The sequence below is a fragment of the Apiospora phragmitis genome, assembly GCF_038363925.1.
Source record: "Apiospora phragmitis strain CBS 135458 chromosome Unknown utg000005l:1.0-4161743.0:1.0-4166827.0, whole genome shotgun sequence".
Classification (NCBI taxonomy): Eukaryota; Fungi; Ascomycota; class Sordariomycetes; order Amphisphaeriales; family Apiosporaceae; genus Apiospora; species Apiospora phragmitis.
This window is the reverse complement of record NW_027117403.1, coordinates 717,521-737,140: the sequence shown is the minus strand read 5'-3', so window position 1 is coordinate 737,140 and position 19,620 is coordinate 717,521. Positions and strand designations below refer to the sequence as shown.

General features: G+C 43.2%; 6 protein-coding genes across 6 annotated transcripts; 1 reads left to right on the top strand and 5 right to left on the bottom strand.

Annotated features, from left to right (window-relative positions):
• Positions 1-6,859: 6,859 nt before the first annotated feature.
• On the top strand, positions 6,860-8,997 carry PG994_004286 (uncharacterized protein; the record flags this gene model as incomplete). Its single annotated transcript, XM_066855695.1, has 4 exons — positions 6,860-6,925; positions 6,981-7,621; positions 7,678-8,221; positions 8,326-8,997. The coding sequence occupies 4 exons, from the start codon at positions 6,860-6,862 to the stop codon at positions 8,995-8,997; spliced, it is 1,923 nt and encodes a 640-aa protein (XP_066717862.1).
• Positions 8,998-11,713: 2,716 nt separating this feature from the next.
• On the bottom strand, positions 11,714-12,175 carry PG994_004285 (uncharacterized protein; the record flags this gene model as incomplete). The annotated part of the gene is made up of 1 exon (XM_066855694.1): positions 11,714-12,175. One exon carries the CDS (start codon positions 12,173-12,175, stop codon positions 11,714-11,716), a length of 462 nt encoding a protein of 153 aa, XP_066717861.1.
• A 576-nt stretch (positions 12,176-12,751) lies between these two features.
• Positions 12,752-13,697, bottom strand: PG994_004284 (uncharacterized protein; the record flags this gene model as incomplete). The annotated part of the gene is made up of 2 exons (XM_066855693.1): positions 12,752-13,394; positions 13,663-13,697. The coding sequence occupies 2 exons, from the start codon at positions 13,695-13,697 to the stop codon at positions 12,752-12,754; spliced, it is 678 nt and encodes a 225-aa protein (XP_066717860.1).
• A 2,033-nt stretch (positions 13,698-15,730) lies between these two features.
• On the bottom strand, positions 15,731-16,249 carry PG994_004283 (interferon-induced GTP-binding protein Mx1; the record flags this gene model as incomplete). The annotated part of the gene is made up of 1 exon (XM_066855692.1): positions 15,731-16,249. The coding sequence occupies one exon, from the start codon at positions 16,247-16,249 to the stop codon at positions 15,731-15,733; it is 519 nt and encodes a 172-aa protein (XP_066717859.1).
• Positions 16,250-16,591: 342 nt separating this feature from the next.
• On the bottom strand, positions 16,592-17,976 carry PG994_004282 (Interferon-induced GTP-binding protein Mx1; the record flags this gene model as incomplete). Its single annotated transcript, XM_066855691.1, has 4 exons — positions 16,592-17,510; positions 17,563-17,635; positions 17,684-17,771; positions 17,812-17,976. 4 exons carry the CDS (start codon positions 17,974-17,976, stop codon positions 16,592-16,594), a joined length of 1,245 nt encoding a protein of 414 aa, XP_066717858.1.
• A 16-nt stretch (positions 17,977-17,992) lies between these two features.
• PG994_004281 (uncharacterized protein) lies at positions 17,993-18,298 on the bottom strand (the record flags this gene model as incomplete). Its single annotated transcript, XM_066855690.1, has 2 exons — positions 17,993-18,139; positions 18,161-18,298. 2 exons carry the CDS (start codon positions 18,296-18,298, stop codon positions 17,993-17,995), a joined length of 285 nt encoding a protein of 94 aa, XP_066717857.1.
• Between the last annotated feature and the right edge of the window lie 1,322 nt (positions 18,299-19,620).

The window sequence follows — 19,620 nt, the reverse complement described above, 5'->3', positions numbered from 1 at the left end:
ACGATTATAATCTTAAAAAGGTAGCGGGCTATAATTAATAATTAATTATAAAGAATAATTGCTTATATTTAATTAATATAGCTTATATAATAAGAAAATTTAACATTATAAAAAACGCCGAGGGTATTTAAAACGTTGCTAATATTAATATTTAAATTAAAAGGCTCGATCGGTTTATTATATTATCGTATATATTTATTATAAAGCGCTTCGTTATCGTTAATTAACTCGCGTTTATTTATTATTAAAAATAATTTATATTATTTATTAAAGTAAACTTAAAAACTATTAATAATTAATATAAGTTATTTATTTAAAACTAATTATAATATTAGATCTATTATACTTAAGCTTTTATATTAATTAATTTATATATTTCGTATCATCTTTTTCGTATTACGAATTTATTATTAACTTAAATAAAAAATATAAGCGACGTAATATATAAGCCTATTAGTTAAATATTAATAATACGCGTTAAACTTTACTCACGAAATATTAATACCGATTTAATATTTTATCGAATCGAGGTAATTAATAACTGTTACAACCCGACCTAACCATGCGGCCAAGACCCCACTCGCCGGAACGGGTTTATTATGCCCCGACTAGGCTATAATGTTATAACCACCGACCGTACTACTAGCTATATTAATACGAACTCCCCTATACGGTAGAAATACGTAACTATAAAGATGTCCTAGACAACGAAAGGATAGACCCGACTCGGGAGAGAAACCGGAGAAGTGTCACGTGATAAGGAACGACTGGATTACGACGCTCTAAGTGAGCTACCGAAATAGATTACTATAATTTAAGGGATAAATTATTATAAGTTAATAATAAGATTATTATAAACTAATAAGCGACTTAATAAATTAATAAAGAAAAAATTAAATATATAATAATAAATATTCCCTATATATTTTATATAAATACTTTTTATTTTAATAATTAATTTAAATATTAATCTTAATTTATTAATAAGGTAAATAATTTTCACGAAATTATTATAAATATTTTCGAAGTTTATATACTTTAGTTACCTTTATTTTTACGAGCTATTACTTATTATATTAATAAAAATAATTTTTATTACACGTTTTAATACTTTTTTATATTATTAATATAAACCTTAATATATTTTATTAAGTTTCTTTTAAAACTTAAATAACGTTTATTATATTTTAATTACTTTTATTTTTATAAGTTATTATTTAAACTTTTAAATAATAGTATTATAAGAACTATATCTATACTTAGCTTTAGTAATACCGTCTAATAAGGAAAGACTCCTATCGCCACCTTTAATACTTCTTAACGAGACCTTGTTATAAACGTCGATAGCAACGATAGTAATAATAAACTTACCCGATAAGCGTTAATTAAACGAATTAAGGAACTCGAATAAGAAAGCATTAATTATTAATATTATTACGTTAAGCTTAAAAAAGAGCGTAACGAGCTTTTAATTAAAGGTATTTTAGAATAAATATTTTACGATATCGATAAGTTACGCGAAAAAGTATATCTCTTTTATATAATTATTAATATTATTTAGACCCTTATTATATTAAAAAAGGGTATAAAAATTAATACGTTAACCTTTTTTAACGGAATAAGCGGAAATTTCCGAAGTTTTTTTATTTAAATTAAAACCTATTAATAATTTTATAACGGAACGTTTTAAAACGTTACTTAACGAGTTATTTACGCCGCCTCGTTTTTTAAAGGTAAGGTATTCGCTTAATTCGAACTTTATTTAAACGAACTTATAAAAAACGATTAATAAGTTAAGTTATGCCGTATAGAGATATAACATATTTTCGAAAGTTACGACAGCTTTAAACACGCTTTTAAGTTACTTTTTTAAAACCCTAACGAAAAACGACAGGCGGAGAGGGAATTTAAAACTTTTAAATAAAAAGGATTACCCGCTTTTTATATAGCCGAGTTCTAGCGTATTATAATTTGATTAAATTATATTAAAGTTATAAAAATTATAATATATTATTAAGGATTAAAAAATAATATTAAGAACGAACTTAGCCGGCTTAATATCTTTAATAACTTTTTTTTATATAGAGAGTTTATTATTAAAATCGATACTCGTATATATAAATAACGCTATAAAAAGTAAGGCGGACCTTAGCGATAAATTAGTTAAATTTAAGCTAATACGAGGCGATTATATTAATATAATTATATATTATTTAAAAATATTACGGCGTATAGTTATTATAATAAGTTTATAAATTTCGACGTTATTAAATATAATAAATAGGATAGGAAGTTACGCGGTATTTATTATAATTATTAAAAATTAAGGTATTATATTTAAAAATATTAAGTATTAAGGAAAGATTTTTAACGAATTCTAAATAAATAATAAATTAATATTATTAAAATAAAAAACACTTTTATAATAATTATTAAAAATAGTAACGTTATTATTAAGTACGGTAATTTATTTTAAATAACTTATTATAATAATAGGTATACTTTTTATTTAACGGATAAAGAAAATATTAGATAGTTTTTTAAAACCCCGGAAGGTAAGAAGAATTATAATTAAAACGTTATAATAATATGCAAAGAATGATCTTTCCTTTATAATAAAAATAGCGATTTAATAAACGATATTACGAGCTAGCTAGAATAATTTATAAATTACGAACGCTTAATAAGTGTATTTATAAACGAATTAATATATAAAATTATTAAGTTTAAAGACTTAAAGACTAATAAATGGCTAATTATTCTTAATATTCCTTACCCCGATTTAAAATATTTATATTAAGTACTTCTTACGGCTAAGTTTAATTAAAAAATTTATAATAATTACGCCGTAGGGGATAACCTATAAATCTTTTATATATATAAAGGATACTTTACGCTTTTATAAATTTCGTACGTATATAATGTTTATATAAAACATTTCGCGGAGAAACTCGAGTACGAATAGTTTTTTTAAAGGATTAATAAATAACTTATTACGTAATTATACCCGGACTATATTATTAAAAAAATCCGAATATCGATCCCCAATAAATAATGCGCGTACCTATTGGTATAGGAATATTTACGGTAGTTACGATAATATTATTTAAAAGGACGAAATTAAAGGGAGTGTTTTAAGAACTAATATTTTAAATACGCTTAGGAAAAATCGCGAGCTTATAAACATTTAAAAGAGGGCGTTTAATATTTTTAAGATATATAAATATATACCCGACGGGAAGACCTTTTTAATATATTAAGGAATTTATAAAACGTTTATAAATTACCGCGAACTTAATAAACTTTCGAATTACCCGAAAAACCTAAATCTTAAATATTAAGGATAATACTTCGCACGGGGAAGAGTATAAAAACACCTTTATTAATATATTAAGAAACGTTTTAGAAAGAACGGAGAGAATAATAGCGACGATATAAGGATTGATCGTAAAAAATCGTTAATTATTTATAAAAGCGGCGTTTAGAAAACGGACGCCGCTTATTATAAAAGGACGATAATAAGCGGACTAAGATAGGTCCCTATATTAAATAACGGATAATCGAGTTATTTATAAATATATTATATTAATAATAAGTATAAAAAGAGTATATATTAAAACGTTACTTAATAGCGGAGCGTAAAAAAACTATATTTTATTACGAATTATTAATTGTTTTAAATTTAAATAATAAGAAAAAAACGCCTTAACGTATCCTACAAGCGAATGTCCTATATAAACGAATATCCCACTTTTATAAATTTCTTTATAGCCTTAACCTTTTTTTATATTCTTTTACGTCCGAAAATGTTATAACTTTAAAAAAAAAGTGATATAATTCTAGCGCTTTAAGCGTTCTAAAAAAACTTAATTTTAAACGTATAAAAAGCTATATTAATCTATTACGTCTTATTAAAAACCTTATAGCGTAAACGAAATAATTAACCTATACGACGCGAAATATTTATAAATTCTCGAAAGCTTCTAAATTCCGAAGAAAATATAATTATTTAATATATTATTAATTTAAATACGTAATCGTTTCCTCCCCGGCTAAATAATATAAAAGATATAGCGAATCGATTACTTAATTTATATAACGCGGGACGTGTCGGCGTTAATTAAGCCTCTAACTTTATACGATAATAATTAAACCTCCGGATACGTTTTAACCGAAGAATTAATTATTAAAAAATCCTTTATAAAAATCCCGACGCGTATCGCGTATAATTTACCCTCGTATAAAATATAATTTATAAATATAGGATTTAAAAGGAGGATATCTATAATATTAACGAGACCGGCTTTTTTATAAATTAAATCTCGTTTGAAATAATTATAACCACTTCCGATTAACGCGGAAAGCCTAGGGTAATATAGTAAAAGAACCGGGAATAAATTATAATTATTTAAAATATCGGATTACACGGTTATACCATCCCTCCGTATATTATTTTTACCGGGAAAACGTACCTCTCTTCTTAATACAAAAACAGCCCATTACCGAAGGACTAAGTAATCTCAATTATTAAAAATAGCTGGACTATAAATAAAAGAGGCGAAGACTAGATTTAATACTTTAATTAATATATTAAGTTTTATACGAAAGGTTATTATCGCCTCTTAATCCTAAACGGCCACGAAAATTACTACTCGATAACTTTCGAACTCTGTTATAAAAAGAACTCGATTATTATACTCTATATACTTTCTTATTCGTTATATAAACTTTAACCTTTTAATATCGGCTATTTTCGTATATTAAAAAAAGCCTATAAAAAAGAAATTAAATATCTTATACGGCGCATATTACCCATATCTTAAAAAAGGACTTCCTATTAACGTTTTTAAAAGCGTTCTAAGCGATTTTCACCGTTTCGAATATACGAGGAAGCTTTTAAAAAATAGGACTCGTCCCGTATAATCCGGAATATATTATTTCATAGTTAGATATAAAGCTACGTATTTTAATACCTCCGGGATATTTTCCGGCCTACTTTTTCTTTAGGAATTAAAAACCTTAAACAACCCGATTAAGGCCTAATCCTAAACCGAATACGTTCGAAACCGTATTATATAATATTAAAATAACTTTCCGATATCTATTTTAATTAGCCTTAACCAGATCGTAAAAGCTATAACGTATATTATATACCGAGTTACTCTTTTAAAAAGTAAAAACGCGACATTTTAAAAAGTAAATAAAATACTTAGCCGGCGCCGCCGTATAAAAAAAAACGGCTATAAAATAGAAAATTACTTCGTATACAAGCTAAAAAAGATATTAATAAATAGTTATAAAACGAATCGCGTTAAAAGAATAGTCGTATAAAAACGTTTAAAACACGCTTATAACGCTATAAAATTTACAGAGAACCTAAGTATAATACGCGTACTTATTAAAATAATATAGAAATATTTAAAAATAAGGATTCCGATTAATTTTAATATTTTAAATACGTTATAATAAAATTAACTTATATTTTATTAAAAAAGGTATAAAAAAATAAAATATTCGCTTATATAAGATATTCGCTTATAAAATACGTTATATTAATTTAAAACCGTTAATAAAAGATTTATAACTTATAACAATAAAAAAGTATAGAAAGAAGTTACGAACTTTTTAATCGATATTAAAAAGCGTTATGAATAAATTACGTATAATATTATAGACGTTGTAAGATATAATATAATTTTAAAAATACTTTAATTATAAGTAAATAATTTTAAAATTAATTAAAAAATAAGTTAATTTTAATAAAATACGTTAAAAAAGGTTTAATTAATAAGTAGCGGTTTAAAAAGCGAAGTTTAATAAACTTAAAGTTTTTAAAATATATATTATTATTAAAAAGCTTAAGCCGAATATTATACCATAAAGCTGAGTGTCGCGGTCTCTGCTGCCGAATCCGGCGGTCTAGCACGCTGTTATAAGCGGCTTGCCCGCCGTTCTCAGCGGCTTCGACCGCCTGATCACCCCTACCACCGTACCCGCTTCACGGCCGGGGTGTGAGCGTACAAAACACCAATGGCCGGCTCGCTCTATATGCACACCCCGGTGCTTGAACTTGCTTGAGATATCGCTGACCTTTCTTCTCCCATTACTATTTGGATTTCTACTTAGATCTGACTCACTGTGGATCACGTTGTAAATGGCCAAACTAACACTTGTGGTCCACTCAGGAAGAATATCCAAATTTGCTAGGTATATATATCGTTATGGTTACCGATCGTAGTCTCTAGAATGAACCGCTGCTCCCTACTCTTCGTGCACTATATTCCATGCATCCTTCGCGTTTATCATCCTCACAGCGGCTTAGGCCTTTTTCACTCCCTGTATTGCAGAAACCTCGCGCCATTGATTATTTCACCCTTTCAGTCTCGAATCACCTTATGCATTATGCCCTCTAACACATCCACACTTCACCCTGATATCCTTCTCACGCTTCAAAATGCCGTGTCAAAGCGGACGAAGTCCATCGCCGCCCATAAGGAACGGGTGGCTTCGAAGCTGAGCCCATATGACTACCAGGAGATGCGAAAACGTCTGAATAAAACAATATTCATTTCCCCCAATGATGCTGAAACAACCCAGGCAAATATATACTACATCGAGAAACGATTTATAAAGTGACAATATCACTTCTTCGCGGCGCGATGGGCATATGCTGACACTCGTTTATTCCAGGTTTTGTCATGAGAAAAAGTTAGGATGGTGGAAGTTGGTTATCGAACCCAAGCGCTGCGACAAAGGCAGGATTATGACGTTTCTATACTGGATCTGCGAAACCTATTTCCGACCCAAACGGAAAAGATCCAAAAAGAAGACTATCAACCAGTACTGGCGTGACTTCAAGATGCTGTATCGACGGAACAACAAAGGCAAAGTGATCAACCCAAACGACTGCGAAGAGATCGTGAAGGTAACCAGATACCACCTGCCCACCCTTTTTCGTATAGCATACTGATAACACCTAGTATATCAATGGGTCGTTGAAATTAGAGTTTAACCTTGATATTATGCCCAAGGCGAAACCAGTGCTGGGCGTCGATGACCTACTCTTGGGACTCACCCAGCACTGGGCCAGAGACAGATCCGTATTTCCTACAGAAGACGACCGGCTCGATTTCGCGACTATCATGCTCATCCAGGCGTACACGGCCTGTCGCCCTGCGGAACTGGTTGACGGAGCGAAGAGCAGAGGCCGCAAAGATCCCGTGATCGATGAATCAGAAAGACAGCGCGATGATGAAGCAGGGCCTGACATCATGGAGGACGACAGCGACAACGGCATGAGTGACCACTCTAATGACGAATCCGTGTTTGACGAAGATGGTCACGATAGTGACGGGTACGAAAGCGATGCTACGGGCGATGAGGATCGCCATGCGACATCTGTGAAGGACGGTTACATTCCCGATGTTGAGATGGAGGGAACTGCCCATTCTATCGGCTTGGAAGTGGATGAATTCGGAGACCAAGTGCGGCAGCACAAAGCGCTCTGCTACGAGGACGTCACACTCTGGATCGTAAAAGATCCTAGAAATCGCGGCCGAGACGTTCTCGCCATGGAAGTTTGCTTCCGCTTCCACAAAGGGGCAGACAACAAGCCGAAACCGTATGACCACAGCTCTTTCACCATATTCCAGTTACTATGCTGACTCGCAGTTCCAGAACCATCTTCTTACTTCGCGAACACCCGCTGCCCATTCTCTGCCCAATCAGTCACATCCTCGCGAGAGCGATCCGTGACGACGCTATTCAAGTCGATGGTTATGACAAGGCAAAACCGTTCTTCTCAACACAATTAAAGAAAGACGCCGTAAAGGTGCACTGGAAAGCAGAGTGGCTCAAAAGACCACTCTTCCGGAAGTCGGTACGGACTGAATCAGGAGGCTGGAAGAAGGCGATGGAAGAGGCCATGAGATACGCAGTATACGCATTCTATCTTGTCCGTCTTGGAAGGGATCTTGGATCGGAGGACAGATGGACCAGTTACTGCTTTCGACGGGGCCACGTAAACGCTATCCTTGGCGTAGCGCCCGACCCCGTCGTTGACCAGGTCATGCGGCACGACCCGTTGACAGGATGTATAGGGAATGCCTATCTGAACGGGCGAGTCGGTTTTAACGTGCAGGATGCCTACCTCGAGCGGGACCCGTCGGCAGATGGTCTTACCCGGGCTTTCACGCACATGAGTATTCGATGTAACCCCGAAGTTCCTAAAGAGATACCCAAGGCGGAGCTAGACAAGCTCCTCCCGACCCCGATTTGGCCGACCTTTCAAGAAGAGTAAAAAAAATGTTTCTTAATATTCGACAGCAATATGGGCTCCTCAAACATGCCCCCCAAGAGGAGCTAGTCAAGTACCGGCAGCTTCAGAGGGATCTCAAGAACGGCGAGAAGAGGTATCGAGATGAAATGACTAAGGTGTACCAAGATGTCTGCCGCCGACGCATCCATGATGAAGAGTTGGAGCGACAGCTGAATGGATTAGCTGGTGAAGAGGTAGCGGAGCCTGCAGTCCAACACCAGCTGGCGGTGCGGACCGAGCTGCAAGGAGTTCTCTGCGACTTCAACATGAACCTCGACCCAAGATCCATCACCAAACGGAAAATCCAGGCAATCGACCTCTTTGTAGCCCTAGCAGCGCTGCGAGAAGTACGCAAGCCACATACATCGTCCTTGAAAGAACAACGTTCGAGTCGGCTCCCTGGCACAGCACCTTGCTCAGTTCCTCTGAAGATAGATCCCACGCAGTGTATCGTCTGCTTCGGCGATATGGCGTTGCCCTACAACAGCCGCATCTACAAATTTAGTCGTGTGTCTCACATGATGGACCATGTCGAGAATATCCATTTGCGGCGGATGCCTGTCGCGGGAAATTACAGGTGTTTTCACCCCAACTGCGAACCATTAGGCGACTTCCTCGAGACCCTCGGAGAATTCAAGAGCCATGTTCTGAAGGTTCACGGCTGCAAGCTCCGAGCTTGACTTCTCATCAACCTATGCTGTTTAGAGGTGAAAGCTCTGCCCCACTTTCTGGACCGTTTCCATACCTTACATAGAAACGAAAGTTGTTGTGGGTAATGCCTAAGGTAGTGTGCACCAGCAAACATCCTTAGCCCCGCCTAGCGCGTGATTTCCGATTCTGAGATTCGCAAATGATGTTAGGTAGTCTTGATGGTACCGACCATATTGCTCAGCACAACTGGGTCAATCCGGGTCGGTTCAATACGGCCATGAAATGAATACGCACATTTATAAGTTTTGTCAGGGAATCCATCGTATAGGTTTTTAGGCTACTTGTCGTCGCCGTGGAGGATGTCATAGGAACCTTTTACCAAGATTAAAACCATCATAGGCCCCAGGTTTGTATCAGGTGCGGCGCCTCTCTTAGGCGCTACTTTGACTAGCTTGCGCTTTCGTCTTGTTTACCCTTCAGAACCTGTGCAGGGTTTTGAGCGGTATGATCTCAGTAATGAAAGCCTGAGCGGATTAATCGACGAGGAACCCCTAGCGTTGTCTGTTTAACTGATATATGCTTGACGAGGCGCTTGGAACAGTTAGGTTGTGTTCACCATTAAGAAAAGGTTTCAAAGTTGGGTTGATCAGACAGCAAATGGGTTTGGTAGAGATGTTCTTTGAGTGGCAGATAGGCCCACTAAGAACACTGCAAAGTCTCAGGCCTCACAGTACCGTTATAAGAGCCTCCTCCATCTCAACTCTAACTCTTTTGCGCTACTTTTCTAGTCTAGCTACAGCCTCCCTATATTGCTCTTTTTCGAGAAGTTCACCCAGTAAATTGTCTTGGCGCGCAAGTTGCGCAAGGAACAAGTTTACGAACTGCATTAGGCTTTCTGCTTCCTCCAATTGCGTCGTGAAATCACCCGCAAATCGTAGGCCACGTTTTCGGGACAGCCTAATCCCTAGCCTTTGCTCACTCAGTCGCCCTGTCTCTAAACTCCACTCAACCTCCTTCATGCACACAAAACATCGTCTCCGGTGACTGCGATAGAAAGACACAACATTGCTTGGCACTTTGATATTTAGCAACGGCATACTTCGTTTTGCAAAATATACGATGGTCTGTCCAGGTATATGGTATAATAGAGCTTCAACCGCAACAAATTCGGTATTGGCTAGAGGAGAAGGATGGATGGTCCCGGGTAATAGGTACATACTGTACTTTAAGAATTACCAACAGCCTGCTAAGTGTGCGTGAGCTGACGTGCTGAGGATCAACACTCCGGCGGGCTCTTAGCGTGCGTGGTTAGTGATTATCAAATTCCAAACCATCAATATAGATGACATGCAAACATTGCCTAAAGCAGAGGCAGATCACGCCCAGACAGCTTAAACCAGACAGCTCAAATTTTGATATTAATACTGGACGAGACCAAGCTACCAGAAGTCTGTTTATTCCATGATCTCGACACAGGGGCACTTGTCGTTTTCGCATAGGTTTCTTTGGCATACGGCATAGCTCGTTTGTTGTATATACTACTTTTCAGAGTCGTGACTTCCAATCTCCAGCAGGCTTTTCGAGCGACAGAAATCGCAACACCTCACCTATACGGTCAACGCCCCAGAAGCTCTCGATCTGTCCTTTACTGTTGGTACACACCATCCACGGCAGACTAAAGGCGCCATCCTCGAACGCTTTGTCGGTATTGGCTTTGAGCGTTGATTTACCTACAGTGCCACTGTATGCAAGTGCTTCCTTGGTGCTCTCTTCCCCCAGCACTTGGGTTTAAAATGGGCTCAAAGACCTGGGGATTCTCAATCTGTTCGTGCGCCGCCCACATGGCGGCATACAGGGCACCAAGGGCACGTGCCAGTTTCTCTTAGCCATCAGGCTGCAAGGAGATAGCGCATAGAGCACGCATCGTGTGCAGTGTGTTAGGCGGGAAGTTAGGCGGAATAGATGACTTTATGGGTAGGTAAGTTGAAGACCCGCGCCAAGCGGAGACGTTCTTGGTCGACTTATCTGTCTTTGTTCTTAATCGCAATAGGCGTTATATTACCGGAAGCATGCATGAGACCGGTAAGAAAGATAGGGGTGTACTCTATTTTTACTCCTTTGAAAGCATCGTCGTTCCTCAGTCTGGAAAGCCAGGTATGCAAAGGGGCTCACCACGTCGGCGTACAGTCGGATAGTAGATATAATTATGATAGCAATGATAATACCACGCTTTGTTCGGTCAGCATCTGGTCCCGTGCTGCGGAGTATCGTCTCCGCGATCCCATAGTAGACCGTCCAGCGAATGACAACGCTCGTTACAGAGGCTGGCCAGTTAACAGTAGTTTTTAGTGCCTTGGCTGCTGGTTTCGCTTTCAACTATTACACGACCAACTGACTTAACGCTTTTACAAAGCCCTTAGGACTGCGTTCCAAAACCCAAGCTTCCGTTAATAGAAGAAAGAGGACACAGGTATTATAGATAACATAATCCGAACGCACTATCAATGTTTTGGGTGTATAGTATCGCGGCTAAAATAATCTACCCGTAAATAGCCTAACTGGTGAATAAGTGTTCGTATTCCGTGCTATGCTAGCTCTTCGGCAGCTCTCCATATTCCAATGGCACATGCCCTGCAGCCGCGGGATGTCATCGGCTGAAGCACGTGTGCCTTGCATTCGTTCCGAATCGCATGTGCTGGACCAGAAGGCCATGCGCTGCTTACCATATCCAAACGCTCGGTCGAATCACAGGTGTCGCCAGTGCGCTGCTCTCGGCCGTACGATGAGCGACGATTGGCCCTGGAGCATGAAGGCACACCCCGTCGACCTCGACACTGGCCTGTGTTTTGGCGGCGAGGGGAAGACAGATCCAATGAGGGAATCAGGCTGTGCAGGTGCTGGCGTGACTCGCGCTGGTCCCCGTCGGCCTCGTTGAGCGCCAGGTGGACAGTGGCTCTCGACGCACGCGGCCTGGCAGCTAATCTCATCGTGGGAGAAGAAGCGGCTGAAGGGCTGGCCTAATCGCATTCGATTGATCTCGAACATGATGACGTTGCCGACGGTGGCCTCGCTGGTGAACTGTATAACGTATTTGCCCCAACAGCTGACCTCGAGCTTCTCGTAGATGGTCCTAGACATGGTGGAGGCGATCCAGATAACGTCGCCCTGCAGCACTACGCTGGCGTTCCAGAGCTCCGCTATGGGCATGCCGCGGCGGCAGTAGTGGTGTAGATTGAAGCCGAAGTCGGCTACCGGATGTTGCTAAGGAGCATATCGCTGTTCGACTGGGACCTATTGACGCGGTTGGCATGGTCCGCCTCTGGGGACTCGTCGCATCGCTCGTATAGTTGCACCAGGGCGAGGGTGAGCAGGCTACTGCGAGAGGCCGTGTTCTTCATCGTAGCCGAACGGGTTGGGCTTGAGCGCATATCACCGAGGATCTCGTCGTGCTCGTTTATGGTAGCGCGCTGGATCCATTCGAGCTGCTGCGATTGTGGATATTAAGCAATTCCGGACAGCCGATCAAGCTTCATGGACTCGGAGCCAAACGAATGCGTGAGGCTTGGGGACCCCAGCCGTTGGCTGTGCTCAGTGGCAGCGTTCAGTGGCAGCGTTCAGTAGGGAATATTAATCGCCAGCGTCACTTCAACTACCAGTACGGCATCTACTGGTAGCCAGCGTTCATTACTCTTTAGTGGTCACGTCAAGTCGCGGTATCATACGAGAGCCGCAACTCAGTCAGCGAGAGCACAGCAATCCTATTCCTTACAAGCTTCAATGAATCTAGCTTGGAATCCAGCGAAGTGCTCCCCTCGCGGCGACCTTGGCATGCGCGTCAATAAGCGCCTTTAGGCTAGGCCGCGACATGCCCGCGTGGTTCTCAAGAATGTCCTTGCGCAGCTCCTCGACTAACTGCGGGAGCGTGTCCTTTATGCAGTCACGAACCATGTCCTCGAACAGCTCCTCAACTAACTCCTGGAGTGCGTCCCCTATATGGTCGCGGACCGCGTCCACAACCTCGCAGTGGATGTCGGGCAACTGCTTTCTGACCTCATCGTAGTCCTCTTCCAGTCTACAAGTGCGGCCCTCGAGGAGCTCCTGCTGCTCGTTGGTGGCGGCGACCTGGGCTTCGACTTCGTCCTGGCTCTCTCGACATTTGCTCACCTCGCCCTTGAGCTCGGCCACCTCGTTGGTGAGCTTGCCTACTTTCTTGTCCTGGGTCTTGAGCTTGTTGGTGAGCTGTTCTCTATTCTTAACCTCGGTCTCGAGCTTGTTGGTGAGCTGTCCTATTTCCTTGCGTAGGGTCTCGAATAGGGGAAGCAGGCGGATATGCGGTGAATGCGAGAGCAGGTTGGCAGCCTCGGTAATCACATTGGGGTTGTCCTCGTTGGCGGCTTCTCCCGTCTTGACCGCACCGCAGTGCCTCCTCTTCAGGGGGGAGGCGAGCCGACTTCTTCGCTATCTCGACCCTGTCGCTTGGCCGTGCGTTCGTTTCCATTTGCATCACAGTACTCTAGCGGCGGGTCGCGGTATCCTGGCGGCGTATCGGCAGGAATGGTAGACTCGCCCGATTCGGTCTCAACCTGGGAGGGCGCAGGAGAACCAGCATCGCGACCCCGCAACAACCGGTCGGGCACCTCTCCTGGCGCGTCTTGGGGCACAGCGGGGGCCTGAGTGTGGGCAGGCACATAGACATAGCCTCCATCGCCACCGTAGAGACTTTGAACATCGTAGAGCCCGGCCAGCGACTGCAGTCACGGCTGCGTCGACGCGGCCCCACAGAAGCGGAGGAGCTTGTCCTTCTTGGCCGCCGCCGTGGGCAAGAGTATGGTAAGGTGGAACGCTTCAGCCAAGGATCTGAGCTGTTCAACTTGTTGTGCTCCCCGAGCCACCCCTTTTCACAGCCATGACTTTTGGGGCCGATCAAGCGGAGGGGTGCCTCGAGCACCATGCCAAGCCGATACACCGTACTACTACTAAATGTCGACCACTTGTTGCCTTCGAGGTCCAGACTGACGATGTCCTCCAAACGGATGTGCAGATGAAGGTCTTTTTGTTCTTCTCGCCCTCCAGCGCAACGTTTCGCAAGTGCAGTTAGAAGGAGGCTTGGTTGGAGAGCACGTGGTAGCGAACCTGCAACAACAAGGTTATGGGTGATAATGTGTCGGTGTCTGCTGCTCCAGGTGTCCGAAACACTTGGACCGACGTCTTCTCAATAAGGTCGGAGGTATCGTCTTCGTGGCCGCGTGCCGCCGGCGCCGGAAGCGCCGCGGTGGACGCCGCGATTCGAGCTCGCTGCAGGGGGAGCGGCTGATCTGGGAAATTCTAATCAAAGTATAGTCAGTAGAGCAGCGTCAGCAACGTCTTCACCCGGGCAAGACGGATCCAAGGTATGGAAATAGAGTGAAGTAATGCAGCGGCGACAGTCCAGAGCACACACTCGAGTATTCGCGTTTGGCGGTGTCACTCGCAATCGCCAACCAGCACCAGCGCCAGTGCCAGCGCCAGCGTCCACAGACATCAACAGCCGACAACCGACAACCGACAGCCAATTGGCAAACGCAGGAGGTCGACAAGACGCCCGATCGGGGCCCCAGGTCTTCCAGAGAGCGTGCTCAGAGGGTAGAGGTCCGGTGGCGGGAATAGCCCCGAGTGCAAAGAACCCGGCGGCGCTATGAGACTTGGGTGTCGCAACCGAAAAACAAATGGATAGCTAGGACGAAAGGATGGCGCGGCGCGGGTAACGAATTGGATTGAATTGGATATATGGACGTCGTATGCGGAATCAGACACCAGGCACCAGGAGATCGGGTGACTGGAGCCGAAAGCCACTGCAATGACTGCAATGGGTGGCTGGGGCCAATGGGACTGCGTGTGAAGGTGGGTGTAACATGGTAGCGGATGCGAAAGAAAATAAGAGAAGTTATGAGGAAACAAGACGCAAGAAGCTGACAGATAATGAATGGGTAGGCCAGAGCACTGTGCCACGCCCCACCTTTTGTAAGATTCGCTCGGCGCATCGTTCCACTACATGTATTTGTTTCCTACCTAGCGCTGGCCTGCACGGCCGCAGGCGCGGCTGGCCGAGCGGGAACATGAGCGTGCCGTTAAGACCGGCGGCGTGGAATAGGAGTTGGACTAGGCGCCCCCGGGCACCAACGAGGCAAATGGGGGCAGATGGCCCATCGGCGGGGATGCCGCTGTGAAGTCCCTTGCGTCTTATGGGGCGATTGGGGATCGCCCGAACAATCGGTAACAGTGAATCCGCTTGGCCATACCTCGTTATCAACAAAACGTCCTCTCATACATGGCATCCTGCAAGTCGAAAACCTGGAATCTCCCCTGTCGTCCTCTGGCAAACTTGTCCTTAAGCTGCTCCCAAACAACGAACGCATGGAATGAGGAACAAGCAGGCTAAGCAGCGTTGTTTTGGGGCAAGGAGTACAGTAGCTTAATGTTTTACTTCAGGCAACCAACTCAACTAGTTCGCCAGAGTGCAGTGGCCTCGTAACGTTTAATGTGGACTTGTATAACAGAACTCGCATAATTGGAAGCAATAAGTACCACGCACGATCTATCCGCAATAAGGCACTATGCATAGATGAGCAGGCGGCAGTAGACACGGCTTTGACGAGGAGCGGCGGCTGTAGTTGGGGATAGATGGAAGCGACTGGTGTGGTGTGGTAAGAAAGGAGATGATGACGAGGGTTCTAAATAGCCGGTCATTCGACACAATGAGAACCTGGCCTGTCTAGAACGCACTTATACTGAACCCTTCAAGATCTCTAGTGCACCTTCAAAAGCGCCTATGTCTCGGTCCAGCTTAGCTCGTAGGTCCCTAACTGACGCATCTTCGCCCGCAATGTCATCCAGCTGCCCCACGTTCAAGCCTCGCACAAATTTCGATGTAAACACCTGAAGCGGGCATTTCTCATCATTAGAGAGAAGAAGATACTCAACCACCTGCTGACAAACCACATCGACAAACCGCTTTCGAGCTACTTTGTAGTAACTCGCTAACACATCATGAATGCGCTCCACAATCTGTGCAGAGTTGGACTTCGCTACAGACAAGTTCTGGAGCCTTTTGAGGGATATAAACACACCCTTCTCAGGATCCTCATATTCTTCTGCCTCGTACGTGACCGCTTTTCCGGCGCTGCTGATCATTTCAACAAGGCGAGTGTTCTGGGCTTTTTGCAGATTCTCGCTGAAATAATGATTGAGCGTGTAGGGGATACCTTCGCGCTCAACCTTGAGTAGGAATCTGGCATGTTCCATGGCTCTATTATAAGACTTCTGCAGAGCTTCAAGGATATAGTTATCCCACAGCTCAGTTCGGACATGTGGATCTTGTCAAATGAAGTCCAAGGCCTCTTTGGCGAAGTGATGAATGAGAAGCACGACACGGCTGATGTAGCAGAGAGTAATTGGCTCCCAATTTCTTGACTGCTCCCTGAAGAGCGTTGAGATCAGGGATTCCCCAAACTATAGAAAAATGTTAGTCTGTGGCAGTTGGAAGAAAATAGCACGAATATCTTACACTGCCCATATCGCGTTCCCGGCTCAAGTCATATACCGACTCGATATAATCGTGAATTGACTCAGAACTAGTGGGATAGCTCAAGCGCCAGCCATAATCACAATATTCTCGAGCTCAGGGTATCTCTCAAAAAGTTCACGCTCAGGGTAGAGTGTTGTGCAGGTTGCCAGACGTTCTTCGAGCACTGCAGAAGACAGCGGTTTGGCTGATGCTGATGATCTGGAGGCTCCGACTAGGTCCTCAAACTCAACAGACTTTCCATCAGAGGCCCCGCTTGTGGAAGGATCTGTTGGTGATGGTGATGGTCGGTTCAGCTTCCCATCTTTTGCATCATTCTTGGCCGCGCCAAAATCCCGAGAATGGCCCGCTGTCGCCATTTCCTTGGAAAACAATTCGTTAATCTCAACAATACGCGTGAGAAGCCTGAGGCTACTTCGTCTAAAGAGTGACTCAGGAGTAGAATAGTCAGCACTTAGACCATGACGAGCTATTGCCTGAAACCCATCAGTCAGGTCACACAGGTACTCCATCTGTGACTCCGGCCCGTTCCTGGCCTTCCCTAGCTTGTCGCTCTGGCTCCTAAAGCCAGACAAGCTTTTTAGGATCTCCATGCGCAATTTTGGAAACTCTTTCTTGACCAGCTCTGTCAGCAAGTCGCGAACGCGGAGCTTCAAGGCGTCTATGCCAGATCTCCCAACCGTGTGACAGGCCGACCAGGGCTCAATCGCAAAGAACTGGCGCTCATCTTGCTGTCCTCCTGCAAGGGTCTTCTTCACATCGTCTGGGCCGCGGTTCTTGACGATGTAGTAGCCCAAAGTAAGGTCACTGCGCTTACCAGTGACATAGTTAATGGCAATCTGCTGGGTCGTGCGCTCGATGTTGAGATCTGGCTTGGTGAGAACTGCCATCGTTCTTTTCATCTCCGGGTCAGCTTCTCTCGCAAGTTTCAGGATCTCCTGAGTGGCAGGATCCACGTTGCTGGGTATAATGGCCAAGATACTGAGGAGCCCTTCGTCAGCACATAAACCAATCGTCTTGCATGCGAACTTACATCGTCCGTTGGTCTCTCATGTAAAATTTCACCATGCGTCTCACTAAGTCGATATCCCCTTCGGTCGTCAACCCTGTCATTGGTTAGATCTGTCTCCGAGTCCTTATGAGCCTCTACCCACCTTCGGTCTCCCTGCGGAAAATCCCTGGCACATCAATGACAGTGAAATGCTCTTGCTGTGTTTCATCAATACACGGTCTGATGCCTTGCTACGAAGAGAGTCCGAGTCAGTTGAGGGTATAAACTTACATCAGGACCCGTAATCTCAATCTTGAGAACATGCTCGCTGAAGGCAGAACCAACGCCCAAACTGTCTATACCCATTGCCCCATTCGCCTCTTTGAAGACTGTGGCGAGCTGTGACTCATGTAAATCTGTAAGAGTTCTTTGGAACCCGAGAAGTCGCTGCTTCATATCGTGGCCGGCATTTTCATGCGGTATGATAGAGATCGCAAACCCGACGAGATTCTCTCGTCTGCAGGTAATCTGGGTTGCGTATCTTGTGCAGAGCTCGGCTGCCCGTGATCCCTTCTAGAACGGAACTCTTTCCCGAGCTTTGATCCCCAACAACGACAAGCTGTGAGCGAATTAGTCATACAGGGTTGCGTATCACGTAGGAAGGGCAGATAGTAACCTGTGGAAGCGAGATTCTTGATGTTCCGAGACGTTCTCTCAGCTTATCGATCTTTGTAAGAGTAGCCGAGTTGCCTGAATAGACTTGGCTTGCTGTTGCCATGTTCACGAACTGTCACGAGTGATGGTAGAACCAGGGGGGAATAGCATGTGCACATGGCGAGGGTAATCCACTTAAGAAAATGCAAAGATAGACGTTCACGCAACGCCAACCTGATCGACCAATTGTTGGCCTAAGGTGATGCGTGTCGCAAATAGACCGTCATATCCATGTGCGGCACTGTTGTCATTGAATCACTTGTCGACACGTTCGGCATGGCTTGAAACTTCATATCCATGCGCATGCAGTCTCGATATTTCCGAGGAAACACAACAGAAGAAGCGGCGGAGAGACCTTGTGAAACACCAGAAAACGCACACTTTTCGGTGAGACCGCTTCTGCACCTTCTGTAGTGGCCCCTCGTTTCTCTAGTCAAGATGGTACAGAGACGACGGAAGGTTCACTGGACTCCACGATACTACGCATGCCGGAGCTCCACTTCACGGATATTCCAATTCCTGTACGTAGCTGCCTCGTAGAACAATGTTATCTGTCCCCTTAGTCTCGTCAAGAAGGTCATATTTAGTCTCGGATAACCCGTATTGAAGGGTTCGGATCACTGATTACACGACAGAGGCATACCTTATTTGGTATGCGTTGTGAAATCGGACTAGTTGCCGATTCAATTGGGGAATGAGAGATCAAATCTTATAGACTAGGTCAATGAGTAGTCACACGGTGTCGATCGAAGGTACCGCTGTGTAAGGCGGTGTGAGCCGAAACATGAATGAAAGCCAGATCGAGGACGGCATAAAGCTCTAAGACATGACTGTGCCCGTGAATAATTGAGCGAGTGACGTGGCGTGACGTTTCCAGCCATCTCTTTGCGCTCATTGACGTAGCTTTCGTAAAATTTTGGTGCGATTATTATATGCCGGTGCATGTACAACATGAGCTCGGAAGTTCACATCCCCAATATTCAGTCGAGGACGTGAAGGCAACAAGTAATTTGTCCATGTGGAGCGATCAGATGTCAATGTCAATGTACTTCAAATTCACACATTAGCCGAACAGCAGTGGGCTTGAGCTTATAGAGTGCATTGTCACTACGTACCAGGGCAACAGCAGCATCACGCTGGCTAACAGGCGGCAGCGTCTGCAGCCTACGATGTAACAATTTGACAACTCCGCTAGCTTGCACTAGGATGGCTATATCAGTTTACTGTTAGGAGATTCATTGTGTTGACTCTAGGGCTTCGTCGCTCTTCAGATTCCATGCGTGATGATAAACTGAAAGGATCGAATGACTTTCTAATTGTGGTTCCTCAACTACCATGTTACTTATACGTGACTTTATGCAATGATCAGTTTCCGTTGAAAACCAA